Below are 15674 nucleotides of genomic sequence, written 5' to 3' on the forward strand. Positions count from 1 at the left end.
TAAAGAGCAGGAAAAATGCAACAATGAGGTGAGAGTTGGTATTTGGTACTTACTTATGAATAGTAATTTACAACTATATTGTGTACTAATCCAAGGCATTTCATGTTTGAACATTGATGAAGACCTTAGGGATGCAAATGGTAGTTTCAGTCGTGAAGCGGCAGTGAGTAGTAGACAAACCGCAGCCCCTGGTAGGTCCACTGAATTATCAGTCATGATGTCATATTGTCTCCATTTAAATAATGTACCTATAAATAATCCTAATATTCGGAACTTATAATGCAGGCGAATGGTGGGTCCTTTATGGGAAAGATGCACCTCACTTAAGAAGGGTAGTAATCAAGGTGCTCTCTCAAACTTGTTCTACCTCTGGATGCGAGCACAACTAGAGTACATTCTCACTCATCTATGGCAAGAGGCGGAGCCGACTAGGTCACAAACGATTGGAGCAGTTGGTGTATGTGCATTACAACATGAGATTGAAGATGCAATACATACGCGAAGCCATGGAGGGTGATAATGTACCAATCGAGCTTGGCAATGTTTTCCAGATCGACTCAGATGATGGGGATCCCCTATACCAATGGGTAAGGGATCGAGGAGAGCCAGTTATGGATCAGGTTGGGGGTAGGCCCGACCTGGAGATAGCTACTCGGATGGGTACTGATGTGGACGAGTATGTGTCATCTCGCAAGGGCCGTGTGCATTCACAGTCACCCATACCTTTCGAGTCTCAGGCTGGTGGTGTTGACGATGATGGTGGTGATGGTAGTGATGATGGTGATGGTGATGGTGATGGTGATGGTGATGGTTATGGTGATGGTGATGGTGATGGTGATGATACTGATGACGGTGATGAGGATGATGCAAATGATGCGGGTGATGCGGGTATGCGTGAGAGGTCTCACTAACAGGAGCCAGAGCCGAAGCATGAGCCAGAGCCAGGGCGCTTCACAAGAGAGACCCAGTTCACTCATGCCACACAGGATGAGGACCATGGTGGAATAACCTACAAAAGAGACTCACGTCACCACTGGTTATCACAACCACCTAGGAAGCTACAAGATAGCATGGATGACACGATTAGGAGCTTGACTGGCAATATTGGAGGCATGAGTATGGGAAGTAGGGATGTAAATGGATCAAATTCGATCGGATAGTGGCATTATCATATTCGTATCCGTTTATATTCGGACGGATTCGGATAATATCCTATCGGTATTCGGACGGATTCGGATAATTTCCGGATAATGATTTTTTGAATACAAGTTCTCCTAAATGGATATGAATATAGATCGAATACGATTTTTCAACTAGCCGTTGACATATTTACCGTTTTTATGATGAAGGTTAGGGTTGAAACTTGAGAGTTTAGTTATTACCCTTTCTTCTACTCTTCTTAGTCTTTTATTCTCTTACGTTTTTTATTTTTGATTTTTTAATAGATATGTAATTCCATGTAGCACATTGCATAAAATAATATATATAAACCAATAACAAATCTAGAAAAACGAATCACATTATCTTAACTTATAAATTTATAAAAATAAGATAACAAAATCCAATAAGGTAACTTAAAAGGATAGACAAACACAGAGTTATATTTCAGATATTTTATTACCGTTGGACTGCTAAACGAATCAGATAATAATCGATCGGATAGGGGGATTATCATATTCGTATCCGATTAGTTTCGGACGGATTCGGATTCTCCTAAATGGATACAAACGCGGATCGAATACGGATTTACGAATATCCATTTACATCCCTAATGGGAAGTAGTATTCATCATGGGGAGCAGTAGCATACACCATCATCCATATATGGCACGGGGAGCACCGGTTCTGAGTATAGTCACTATACTGGGTATGGTCAGTTTGGAGGCTTTGGACAGGCCGGCTCTTCATCATCATTACCCTCTACCTATGAGTATGAGAGTCAGTCACACTCACACACTGAGTCAGGTTTTGTGGAAAGCATCTTTGGGGTCCTGGCCCCCCAGCCCTACATGTCTGTGCCGGTTCTGGTTCCATGGGCACCATCTAGTAGCGGTGGCTCTCGATCGAGTTCCTTACGTTTCGGAGATATATATCCTAGGTTAGGGTACCTCCAGTACGCTAATGACTCGGTTTATAGGGTTGTTGTGCACGACTTCAAGTGTTACTTCCACCAACAAATGTCATGGCCGGCCTTTGTGATGCAATCAGAGCAGAGCTTGATTCGAAACAACAACTACGTGGTCATTATGATGATCCGGCCCGACACTCATTTCAGTACTAGCTTGTATTTATTTAATCTATGTAACTATGTCTCTTTCCAAATTTCTAACAATTATGAACAAACAGTCGAACCATCAATCCATCACTATGTAGTATGTAATGGTTAAATGGTTTATGGTTTGATGTATTTTAGTTCCTAATGCTTATTTAAGTTGTTTTGCACTTCTACTTTAATTATATGAGTTCTAAATATTGTGTGGAATAGCCTAGGGTAGACCTCACGCACGTCATAGACTACCAACTTAGGGTCCATAGTCAAAGTACCATTTTGGGTTTGAATTTGTAAAAACTAATGGTTCCATTGTGTTTAGAAGGCCTTAAATAAGGGGAATGTCAAGTTTCAGCCCCTATCTTGGCCATATGGCCACCAAAACCTACCATTGAGTTGAGGGGAAAAATACATGATCTCGCCGAGATCTCAGTTTTGTGGCCTGGCGAAACCAATGGCGAAACCGAGACCTAAAACCTTGGAGAGAAGCATGAAGAAGATAAGAGACCAAGACTTCTTTTTTTTCTTTTTAAAAAAAAGAAGTAACTGTTCACGTGAACAGTGATTTGGGAGCACATATGGACAGCTTTGCTCCTATTTTTGTTTAGCTATGTTAGTTTACCTTGTTTCTATTTCCCAGTTTGGTTGTAATAAGAGATTAGATAGTTTCTAAAATTCAGTTCTAATTTCAGATTTAGAAAGTAGGCTTTACTTTTATTTAGAAGTCTCTATTGTCTTAAGTTTCTATTTCAGTCCTTTGTTTCCTTTAAGTTAGAATTAGTTTCTATTTTCGTTTGGTTTCTATTTTTGAGACTTTCTATTTTGTGAAGCTTAGGCCAATATAAATAGGCCCCATCAGTTGTACTTAAATTAAGACTTGATTAATGAAATTTCTATTGCTTAGGTAGCAAGTGTTTGGTCTGAGAAGACTTGTGTTCAACAGCTGAGATAGCTGTGGGTGAGACCCCCAGGCTGAGAAAGCCATCCCCTACCCCCTTCTTCTTCTATCTTATCCATATCCTCTTCTTCTTCTTATCCTTTTCTATGTTGTTCTTTTATATGTAAACAGAAAAAAAAAAAAAAAGCAATAAAAGTTTGAGTTATTCAATTTGTTCATCCTTATTGTGTTGATTCTGGCTGCTGCAATCGATCTCCTGCTGGTATCCCTGGTTCGAGGTCAACTTTTGCATTATCGATACCTTCTTCCCTTCTGTACTCCCTGTTATATTTTCCTCCAACTTCAACTAATCATATCTCAACTGACAGCAGCTCAATTGGGAGTTGCAACATGATATTGAACTCTGTCTATTAGATTCAAACTATTAGATTCAAACAGATAAGGGGGTTCTACTTTTATAATAGGCTTTAGGTGATTCTGATGTTATTTTCTTTGTTCTATGCTGCTGATATTTAATCTCAGATCTGAAACTTGAGTTCTCATCGAGTTCTTATCTTTTTTTTTCTTCTGAAATCATATTATACTTTTTAGTTCTGAATTTATCCATCAAGTTTGAACTGCTATTTTGTTTCTGTTTTCATTTACTTTTTCCTGGCATCTTCCCCTTGAGCAGCGTCAGATTTGGTTCAATCGCAACCCCTTTATATTGGAGAGAAATCTGGCATTATGGTTTCATTTGATAGGGCACTCCATTCGACCAGAGTTACGCCTCTATTAGACTGTTATAATCCAAGGTATAAGACTTGCTCTAAAATCTTTCACCTCTGTTTTTGAACTTCTGATAATTTCCTACTAAAATTTACTTCTAGTTTTTCTTTGTTCTGATTCTGTTCGTATTCAGCTAATCAGCTCCAACTGCCTTCTTTCTACCATGACTGAAATTTCGTGCAAGGGGCAGTCCCCCTTAGGCCTGATATTAGGGGTTTTTGATCTCTTGCTCGTAATAATATTATGCTTCAATTAGGAACTTGGATAGATAGGGTAGCCAGAAACGACACTATCCAATTCTGGGCAGACAGAAGTCTGACTGGATGAAGAAGTAAGTCATGGGAGCATTGCTCTGTCCTGTGTTCCCTGCAACCGACTTTCTGTTGTCTTTATTAGTCCCTGAGTTTTGGATGAAGGACATTTATGTCCCCTAGATCAGTTTTCCTAGCATATGGAACCCCCTTGGCCCAAGAAACTATAATTCAACAACACTCTTTGTGCAGGTACTCAGGTAGCAAGGACAATTGATAACAGGTAATACATGCTCCTCTGACAGATTCATAACACAATATCTAACAAACCAACCCTATACAGTGACATAAAGAACAAGAGACATTTCAAATCAATTGCACCAAAGCGGAAGAGAATAAAATGACAGGTATTCCATGACATCAATTAAGTGTATACAGTAGGGTTTTAAGTTCTACAACTTAGTATTTCCATACAATGCTCAACATTTTCAAGAACAATTAACAAACTTAACAAGGACCATGCCAGATGCAAAATTGGATTGCAGGACAAATTTAGCATGGGACAAACCTGTTTCAAGAAAACATGCAATTGAGGGTGTGAATCTGGATCAACAGTAACCTCAAAAAGGGGAAGAAATATATTGTCAAGAATGTTCTGGAATGATGTAACAATTCCTATTTCCTTGTACACATTGTACAGACGTGGAAGCTGAAAAAGACAAAAATGAATTCCAGAATAAATCCACAAAACCATTAAAGAAGCCTAGTAATGAAAAAAAAATTATTGTGAAATTATGTAATAAATAAATTAAAGAAAAAAAGGGTCAAAATACAGCAGGAATCATAAATTAAGCATCAAGGACTAACGCCTTTCGCAACCCCCCCCTGTGGCGCCAGGAAGCATGGCTTTTGATGGCCCACCTTGTGAGGTCTTACCAGGCCAAACCAACGGTTGGATAGAATGGATAGTGTTTCGATTAGCAACATGTTGGATTCCATTGGGCCACCATTGACTTCCCCTTGCATTTCAGAGCAGTTAAATAAAAAAAGGGCATACCCAGTGCACGAGGCTCCTGCCACTGCGGGGTCTGGGGAGGGTCATAATGTATGCAGCCTTACCCACGCTTCACAGAGAGGCTGTTTCCCAACTCAAACCCACAACCACTAAATCGCAATGGAGCCACCTTACCGTTGTGCTGAGGTCCACCCTCATTTCACAGCAGTTAAATCAACTAGAGAAAAATTATTTTTAAACCATTCTCCAATGCAGCAGTTAAAATCGATTTGGAAAGTTACTCTCAACCATTATCCAAAATTTTATATAGCTCAAGTGGCAAAATGCGTTCAGGCTGGAAGTTACACAACACACAGTGGACAACCTGACCATAAGATCTAAGTGCCAAATATGTTGCATGGGCAGATACCAGGGTCACCAAGGAAGCCTAATGTAACTGATATGTGTAGAAACATTTGCCCAAGTATCAACAAAACTATACATGAATTATTCGTTCCACTTTAATTGCAAGTAAAGTCCACAATGAAGGTTTAGAAGAGAGAAAATACCTGAATTAACCAAACAACATTCTCACTGTATAACTCATTATTCACTATCCAACTAGCCATTTGATCCCACTCACTTTGTTTTCTACCATAGATTGATATCCTGTATTCAGCCATCTGCCAAAACACCATTGAACACAAGTCACCCACCAAGGGGAATCATCATCACACTTGGAAGTCAGAATCCTAACGTAAAAACATCAAAACTACTTCATGAAATTCCTTTTAATTCTATATGAGATCTTGTGGAACCTTCTCAATCTTTGTACTTTGATGCTTATAAATTCATCGCTTTGTCAACAAGTTGTAAAATTCATGTGCATGACAAAAAATAACCAAAGACAATGTCTCAACCCATATCAAACCAAGAATTTGGAAAGCCAAAAAGGTCTAAACAGTGCCAAAAAGAAGAAACATGAATTTGAACAAAACAACAAAAAGCACCTGGTATTTACTTGCAGCAAGATCTGAAAATACTTGTTTTGTCAACTCAGCAAGGAAACGACCTGTTGGAGTGGAGGCAACAAGTTAGATATAACATGCTACAATAACTAAACTAAGTTCAGCATACTCTGGACAACAAACGATGAATTAGTCATAGAAGGATGGCCAGGTTAAAATTACCAAGACAGTTAGAGATTGACCAGATGAAGGCACATTTAACACATAAATCTGAAGACAAGGGAATTATAAAATCACTTGTGTTTTAATTATTTTGATATTGATTTATTGCATTTTTGGTTTTTTATAAAGGAGAAATTGAAGATGTCAGCTCACAGAATTAGAGAACGGTGGATAAAACAGAACGGGTGCTTCTAGAGAGCTAGATTATAGACGCTTCCCACTAGAAAAAATTTAGTAGCATAGCTATAAGACCATTCATGTTGTATGGAACTGCATGTTGGGCAGCAAGACACACCACATAAACAAAATAAATGTAGCTGAGACAACGATGTTGAAATGGGTGAGCAGGAAAAAACCAAAAAATATATAATAATAACTGAAAAAAAAATACAAAGTGATTTAGGAGTGGCCTGATAGTAGATTAGTTGAAGGAGTGTCATTCATTATGGTACAGGCATCGGGAGTAGAGGCCATCAAGAGTAGCAGTAAAGAGGATTGATACGATACAAAATAGAGGAGTTCAAGGAGTAGACCAAAATGTGAAAAAGGCTTGGTTGAGTTGAGTTGAAGTTTGAATCAATACTTGAGAACTTAAGAAAGACTAACAAATAGGGATGATATAGATTTGGATTGAAAATAATCAGCCGAACCAGATCATCTAGGGAGACTACTACTCTACTAGTATTTGGACAAGATAGACCGGTGAAGTGGAGCCATCACAGGCTGGAGTTTAAATTGCAAGCTTGCAAATCATTTTCCAGGTCATGTTAGCATTTTGAATTGACCCATCTAGTATGCAGAACTGTTATTTTGGTAATTTACCCCTACAATATCGTTTTCACAATTATAATGAAAATAGCTGGATCTTCTCATGCTCATTAATTAATAACTTGATGGAAAATCTTAGATAAATACTTTGTTAAAGCAATCCAAGTTATTTGGTACATATATTTGAAACATAACTAACTTCATCACAGTTATTGATTCAGTGCCACCTTCTCATGGTAATCCATGAAGGTAAAATAACTAACTAAACAAGAAATACCTTGGATAAGATTATCTTGCTTGAGGAAAATCTCTCTGAGCCTACTTTGACCACAGGGATTGTATTTAAGATTAAACTTGTCAAAACGATGAAATGTACTCTTGTCAGCATGGACATCCAGCAGATCTACATTAAGGTCATACCTGTTCCCAAGAAACAAAAAATAAGTTTCAAAACATAATAATTCAAAAAACTGAATGTGCTCTAATAATGAAGGCAAATTTTATCATACCCAGTCAAATCCAAACTTTCAAATACTTCTTTCAATGTCAAATACGTCCCATCTCGGAATATTACGACCTGAAGAACACCATGTGACATTGCAGGGCCTCAGTTTAATAACAGTGTAGCTTTGCTTCAGAAGGTGGATTCCATTTTCTGGGAAAACAAAGATATGCTAGTATTGGACACGTGGAGTGCCCTAAGTCCAGGTATTTGTCAAAGTGCAAGGGAATGTACCCATAGTTGTCAAGGTGTTGCTTAGGCGTCGAGACACCTTCTTGGGTCCAAGACAACAGTACACCTTGTTTGATTCAAGAAAGGCAACCAACCGCCTTAGATGCCTACGCATTGCCTTGGATGCCTTAGCGTTGCCTTGTGATATCACACTAATATTATATGAATATATTATTATTTCAGTTTTTTTACACTTCACGGATTTACGTTGATTTATGTTAATGGCTTTGTTTTTTTTTATGAATATGCTACTATAACCTATACTTTATTTTTATATGTTGGTTTTCTCATATTGGGTCATTACAAGCTAATTATATCATATTTCTTTGATATGGCTTCTATGTTACATATAAGCATAATTATGTAAAATTATCACTGCTATATTGCACACTCAAGGCGCCTAGGCACCCCTCCAATGCCTTGAGTCGCCTTGGCAACTATGGATGTGCCCATCTCAATCAAGTAATGAGTCCACATCAAATTACTCCTAAAGTACAAGGCTAGGATAAATTATTACAACATATTGCTAAGGAAAATCCTTTCATTACCTCATCAGGCTCTTTCCTCAACTTTGACTTTATAAACCTCAAAAGATGTTTCTGGTTCATACATGCTGAGTGATGAACATGAGTGTCAACTTTCCTGACATTATAGAAATCCCGATGTGGCGCACTTTTTTGAGCAAGAAATTCTCTATCCGCATTAAGCATCAAATGAAGGTTGAATTTCTGGAGAGAGAGAATGAATCAAATGGAATATAACATTAACAACAATGGAACACAAACAGAGTTAGTCAAGTAATGAAAATTTTCAGCAGGAAAGTAATTACTTGTTCCAGAAGAACTAATCGATGATGACATAAAGATCGAATATTCCCTGCGGCGGTTACTCGAAGGATGTGATGCAGATCGGTGAAAAAGGTTGTAGCATCAGCAACAGGGAAAAGTTTCTCTTTCGCTGAAAAGAAAGAAGGAAACATGACATAAATTTCCATACAAGACACCCCTGAACCACAATAATAGCAATTCACTCAATACACAGCACAAGATTTGGCCAGTATCTTACAATCTTTATTTGCATAAACATGAACAACACCATCTTCCATCTGAAAATAATGCTGGGGGAGGGGGAGGGGGTGGGGGAGGGGGAGAAACAACTGATGAGTATAACAAATAATAATACAAATTCAGATGGATATATAATAGGGCGCATTTATGAAAATAATGCTTGTCAAAACAAACTAAAATAACCTTACATCAGTTTTTCCCTCAAATGTATAAGCAAATGGATTTGGATTAGGCTTTGGTGTGCTGGGATCAGTTATAACATCTTTATCCCAAGGAGCAACCACTTCTCTGAACACGTAACTTTCTCGCAACTCAAGGCATTCTTGCAGTACCAGGTAGGCCTCCACTTCATCAGGGGATGGAACCTCTTAACATTGTAAACAGATAAATCAAAAAGTTACTTCCCCTTTGATATGAAAATAGAAAACCAAAATCTTAGATACTATCCATTTTCTAAAGAATTCAATTCCAAAATGTAGAAATAGAAGGTTCACTAAGACGTTATGACCAAAAACTTAAATAGACAAAATACATAAATAATTTAGAGACGGTTTTGACAACATCATGGTGGAAGGAGACATGGCGACTATAATTGCTTGGATGTCTTCAAATAAGGAAGACAGTCTCTAGTCTTTCTATGTATTTTGCACTTTATTGTTTCAGTTTGTCACCTTGGGTGCCTAGAGTGGTTAAAGGAAATCCAGAACTATTCGTTCCATAGGCCAAAGAGAGCAAAGTATCTTTCCTCATGGAGAGATTCAATACAAGCCTACAAAGCATGATTTTAAGAATTGACATAAGATCTCAATCGGATCATCCGATGCCTCTCCTACCTAATTTTCCCTTTCCTATTTGATTCCTTAGTCAAGATTTCTGTTAGCTGATGTCAACAGCTTCTGTGCGCTCAACCAAAATAATAAGCAAATAAAATACTCCCTATCGGTTAGAAAATCTACAATTTTCAACATTTTGCATGTGCGCAGACATATAAACACAAAAAGGCCAAAAAAAGACCATGACATATACATTACAATTGCATATTAACAGGTTTGAATAATTTGCAAAAGAGAACATAGGCAAACCTAATATAATTAAAAAGCTGTCATTACCAGTTGGGGTAATATTAAGTCGCACAAAAGTTTCCTGTTCTGGCTCTTTCCGCAGAATATCAGCTGCTACAGGGTCAGGTTGGACACCATGCAGGTCGCCAGATACACTATGGGATCGAATCATGCTGGCAGCTATAGGCTTTTGCTCAGTATTAGCATTCTTGTGATCTGGTAAATCTTGATATAGGTTTTTACCCTCTGACCCCTGTTCATGGAAGGTTCAAGGACAATTTCATCGGTCCAAAAGGATATGCAATATACATAAGAACTGTAAGGATATATGGTATACTAAATACGTACAACAGACAAAATGAATACAAATACAGAGAAACCAGGCAAGCAATGTAATGAGAAATTATTCAAGAAACTATGTTGCCTACATAGCCAATCGTGTCCTCTCATGTGCTGGAGCAGACATTAGTGTCCCCACCTTTTGGGGACACGATTATCTAAATTTTGACTTGTCTTCACATACCTTGTCTTTCCACGGATCCATGTAGCCGACCCCATTTAGTTGGGATAAGGCTTAGTAATTGTTGTTGTTGACTTGTCTTCACTCTTCATTGATATAAGGGTTACACTAGTAACTTGGTTGAGGTTGCCTCTGCTCCATTTTCATATACTTGTCCTTACACATCTAATCAAACCGATCAGGTGGTAGTTGTTGAAGTATTAGCGTTAGGGGCTAGGGGCAGTATTGTCCTATCCTTTTTACGATGATTAATTATAAATAGCGAGGGACAGACCTGTGGTAGAACATTCTGTTCTAGCCGCAGGTTCTCTCCCACCTTTGAACCTTGTGTGCTTCTTCTCATCTCTTCTTCTCTTCTTCATTCTCTTTTATTCTGGTCTGATTATAGGATCCTGATATTCTAACATGGTATTAGAGCACCTATGATCAGAATTGAGTCTCTTCCACAATCACCCTGCTGATCTCTCTTTCACGATTTTCCCTTGTGGTGTGCAGCCACCTATTGTTGTGATTACTATGAGTTAAAACCATTCCTTTCCCTATTAATGGAGTGTTTTTAGTTCTACCTACACTACTGATGATTGCTGATTTGAAGATTACATCTCCTACAGCTAAGGTCTGCAAAAATTGATTCCAAGGCAAAACCCTGACAATATCGATCTCCTCTGTGTGGCTGTTTATGGAGCTATGCTTATTGAAGATTGTGATGCTATGGTTTCTAGTTGCTATTTGCAATTGATTGCACCTCAGTTTTAATGCCTATACTGCATATTTGAAGTTGGGGGTATTCTTCTCAAAACCCAGACATCGATATCCTCTTGGCTAGTTCGATTTGTCTTCTATTCTGTTGGTTTGTTTCTTCTTGCTGATGAAGATTCAAACTCTTCTAGTTACTCGAGTCAGTTGCTGCTCCCTTTTACCTCTACATACTGGAGTTAGTTGTGTTAGCTGCTCCTCGGTTATCTCTTCCAGAAACTGCTACTGCCCTGTTTCAAGAATCGACTGGTGTTGTCTTTTAGGTGTTCGAAGAATTTCCTGAATCAGCTGTTGCTGCCCTTACTGGTTTGTTTGAAGATTTTTCTCTCATTATAGCTGACACAAAGACTTCCACAGATAAAGTCATTGCCCAGATTACATCTATCAAGCTCAAGGGGAGTTCCAATTATTTATTGTGGGTCCAAGCTGTTCGTGTCTACATTATGGCTAAGGATAAACTTAGCTATACTACTAAACTGCACCTAGCCCCTAACGCCAACACTTGAACAATAGTGATTCCTGAGAGAACGTGCCACCGAAATTACCATTGGCACCCCTATTATCATTGATTTTTCCTTATATCAAAGCTGTCTACAATCAAACATCACTCTCATACTTCCCTTAACAAACAACTCAATGATCTCAATATATCAATAAATCTGCACCACTCTTGTCGTCAATGATGTCCCCATGTATCACAACCATTTACCACCAAACCCTCTCATGCTTTCCTTAACAGATGATTCAGTTATCTCTATATAAATCCAATGTTAATCTTCAAATGGAAAGACACATCACTACAAAAGAAATCCACATAATGAACTTTATGCATGCACTTTAGAGGAGGAATTCAGAGGTTCCCAGTTTCTAATGTCTAGAGGGCTGTAAAGAGAACGAATTTAGAGGTTTCCAGTTTCATTATGTAGATGGTGCTTGTAAGGGTAATCTTGGTATAGGATGGGGTGGAGGGGTTATCAGAGACAAAGAGGGTGTTGTTTTGGCAGCCTTCTCCAGCTTTTATGGTGATTGCACTAACTCGGTTGCTGAGTTGAGAGGTTTGAGAGATGGCTTGAAGCTGTGCCATGATTTAGGCCTCACAGATTTTGTGGTCAACTCAGATTCTGCTACCACAGTAAGAATGATTAATCAAAAGAGGTGTAACCTATGGAGGGGGATAGTACTGGTTCCAGGAGCCGATGGTATTGTTGCGTTCTACTCGGCCTCTAATATCCTTTGCTTATAGGGAAAGTAACAGGGCAGCCGATGGGCTAGCCAACTTAGCATGTGATACAGGGGCTTCTATCGTTTTCCACTATGGCAGCCAGCCACAGGGGGATCTACAGCATATTCTTCGGGAAGACAGTGCTGGTTTGCCCATTCTCAAAAATTAGTGTTTTTTTCCTATCTTAATTGTATGGGTTTGGGCCCAGTGTTTGCTGAGAGTTATGCTCCTTGGGTTGGGGTAAGGCAGTACGTCCCCAGGTAATATTCAGGTTAAAAAAAAAAAAAGAGAGAACGAAGTATCTCTCCGAAAAGAGAGACGATCAAAATCAGATCAAATTCCACTCTAGGAAGGAACTGAACTTTACATTCCTCCCCATGGGCATGGGAAACGTTTTCAAATCCTTGGGATTCCATACAGTATAGAAATTTAAAAAGTGAAGAATAAAAGGCTGGAAATGGGCGGGAAGGAATGCACCATAATGAATGACAGTTATTTGTTATTATTGTAGAACTTTAGGTCTATTTTCAACAATTTCTTTATTTATTATACAATAACCAGCTTTTCCATTGCCTCATTGGTTTAGTGATTATATACTTTATCATGAGGTCAAAGGTTCAAGTCTTGGTATTAGATGATTCAAAAAGAACAAAGGTCATGAGGGGATATAGTTTATTATTGAAGTCATAAAGAGCCAATTTGGGTGAAGTACTGGTAACCTTGGGAGTATTGAATAACTTTTGGGCAGGAAGGAATGCACCATAATGAATGACAGTTATTTGTTATTATTGTAGAACTTTAGGTCTATTTTCAACAATTTCTTTATTTATTATACAATAACCAGCTTTTCCATTGCCTCATTGGTTTAGTGATTATATACTTTATCATGAGGTCAAAGGTTCAAGTCTTGGTATTAGATGATTCGAAAAGAACAAAGGTCATGAGGGGATATAGTTTATTAAAAGTAAGTAACTGGCTTTTTACAGACTAATACTGAGGATGAAGGTTAGCCATAAACAATGCCACATGAAAATCAGATTTTTGTTGTTTTAATACCTCGGCATCAGTAGTAAAGGGCTGGAACACTTGAAGTTCCTCAATAAGTCCCTTAAAGCTGCCAAAGAATTCACTGAGAGACCTATCCCCTTGCTTATGTGTAAACAGTTTCTCATATATTTCATAAATGCGAGACACATTCTTGGCCTGGGAATATGTCTCACGAAGATCAGTCCACACTCCTTTGGCTGTGGAGTGATACATAACATTAGAAGCAATGGCTGGTTCCATACTATTCCATAACCAGATTTTAATAACAGATATATTAACACCTCTAATTAAGCCGAAGTAGATGCCCACCATATTATACCGTCTTTGACACACTGTGTTACCCACGGGTAGAAGCAGCATAGTTTTCAAAAGCCCAATTATTTATGGTCGGCCAAATAGTCCACACGATGGCCCCTTGGAACCAGTAACTACTATCTTTTACCCCTGTTCCACAAAATTTAAGTATTCCACAATTTGAATAGTGTTTTGGATTTCCTGCAGGACTCCTATTCTTCTTGGCTATTTTTTAAGTTCTCCAATTAGATGATCAGATTATCAGATGGAGTTCTGGGTCACTGATCTGTTTTCCAATGATAGAAAATTGATGATAGTGCCTATTCCTAAGCTTGAAAGTTTTTAATGAAGTCTGAATTGAATCCCAACTTGTCTTTTAGATTCTTTCACTTTATTGATCTCCAGTCAAGACAACCGATCAGATCTTTCAACAGACAGGAATTCTTAAAATTTTAGATCCATCTAATGAAGATTTGTCTATATGCTGGCAGAAGACTTCTTTAATCTGTTCAGGAAATCATTCCAATCGAATTGCCCCTTTCATTTTGGAGATAATTGATTTCTCTCAATCAGTCCATTCTTCCTATTCTCCAACTGTCCATGTTATTCACTTATTCCTCCTGTAATCCTATGCTTGAAATTTCATGTAATCTGGAGTTAATTCTTGAAATTCCTCTCAACCTTACATCTAGTTTCCAATTCTCCAAATTGTTCAAAGTTTACCCTGGTCACAACTTCTTTTTACCCTTTTAGCAAATTGGTAACCCTAAGTTTCACAAGGTTTTCATTCCTGAGACCCCCAACCCACAGGGATTTGGATTTATTTAAAACTTCCTGCAGCACTGCAACAAGATAGGGAAAACGCTGTACGTTTCTTAAGAGCTGGGAGAAAAAGATTCCCAACAAATACATGTGCATATGAAAGATTAACATGTACTATGTCACATGCATGATGAACTTACAGCTTCTCCATTGACATGCAAATAGCTACTGTCTAGTTTAGGGTCAGTCAAGTTATCTTCTTCATCAGATCCTTCTAGACTCTCAAAAGCACTAGCACTAGCAACAGGAGATTTGGGAGAAGTTGGTCTCATAATGTGTCCGCCTCTCTTAATTGAGCTTGCTCGACCGGCAGATTGTCCTGGAACAGTGGAAGTTCTAATGTAAATCCGCACAACCAGGTCATCACAATAAACAGATACAAATAGATTCACAAGATGATGAATAGATCAGTTCTTTTACAAACATAAAGAAATTTTATTTATATGTATAAGGAACCCCAAGAAAAGCCCTCTATCTTGCTTTATACGTCACAAAACAAAAGGTTATAATTCTATTTATAAAAGCATTACGAATACGTACTATCTATTGACCTGAAAGCATCAGGACGTCTAAACCACAAACGAGGCACTATGATCTACCATGTAGCTACATAAACCTAAGTCAAAGTAAAACCAATAAATGTGATTTGTTACTTCACATTGACAAGCCGACCCCATTAAGTTGGGATAAGGCTGAGTTTGTTGTTGTTGTACTTCACGTTGACTAGTCAACCATTTCAAAAGAAATCAGTGCAAAGATGAACATAAAATGCCATCTGAATAACTTCATGTCCTAATCAACCCATTCCGAGTTACTAACAAGCCAACCACACAACTTGGGAAAATTTAATACCAAATTAGAGGTAGGAAAGGATCAAATCATTTGCACTCCGTGAGTAAATATATGCTACTACTAAAATTGTTCAGGAAAAACTCCATAATAAAGTCTACAGTGTTTCTTGTTAAAGTAACACTATCCACGGACAAGGAGGCAGGAGCATGGACGACCTTTGTTC

General features: G+C 38.2%; 1 protein-coding gene across 1 annotated transcript in view; it reads right to left on the minus strand.

The window, feature by feature from the left end:
- LOC122671230 (AMP deaminase-like) overlaps positions 1 to 15674 on the minus strand; it is a 32002-nt gene that overhangs the window by 11383 nt on the left and 4945 nt on the right. Inside the window, exons 2-12 of the mRNA XM_043868341.1 lie at positions 14800 to 14978; positions 10047 to 10251; positions 9126 to 9304; positions 8936 to 8987; positions 8700 to 8827; positions 8419 to 8598; positions 7647 to 7714; positions 7415 to 7557; positions 6190 to 6251; positions 5749 to 5862; positions 4754 to 4894 (exon numbers count right to left, since the gene is read on the minus strand). Of these exons, the coding sequence (XP_043724276.1) occupies positions 4754 to 4894; positions 5749 to 5862; positions 6190 to 6251; positions 7415 to 7557; positions 7647 to 7714; positions 8419 to 8598; positions 8700 to 8827; positions 8936 to 8987; positions 9126 to 9304; positions 10047 to 10251; positions 14800 to 14978 (1451 nt within the window). The remainder of the gene's footprint in view (positions 1 to 4753; positions 4895 to 5748; positions 5863 to 6189; positions 6252 to 7414; positions 7558 to 7646; positions 7715 to 8418; positions 8599 to 8699; positions 8828 to 8935; positions 8988 to 9125; positions 9305 to 10046; positions 10252 to 14799; positions 14979 to 15674) is intronic.

This window comes from Telopea speciosissima, chromosome 8, assembly GCF_018873765.1.
Source record: "Telopea speciosissima isolate NSW1024214 ecotype Mountain lineage chromosome 8, Tspe_v1, whole genome shotgun sequence".
NCBI classification, from domain to species: Eukaryota; Viridiplantae; Streptophyta; class Magnoliopsida; order Proteales; family Proteaceae; genus Telopea; species Telopea speciosissima.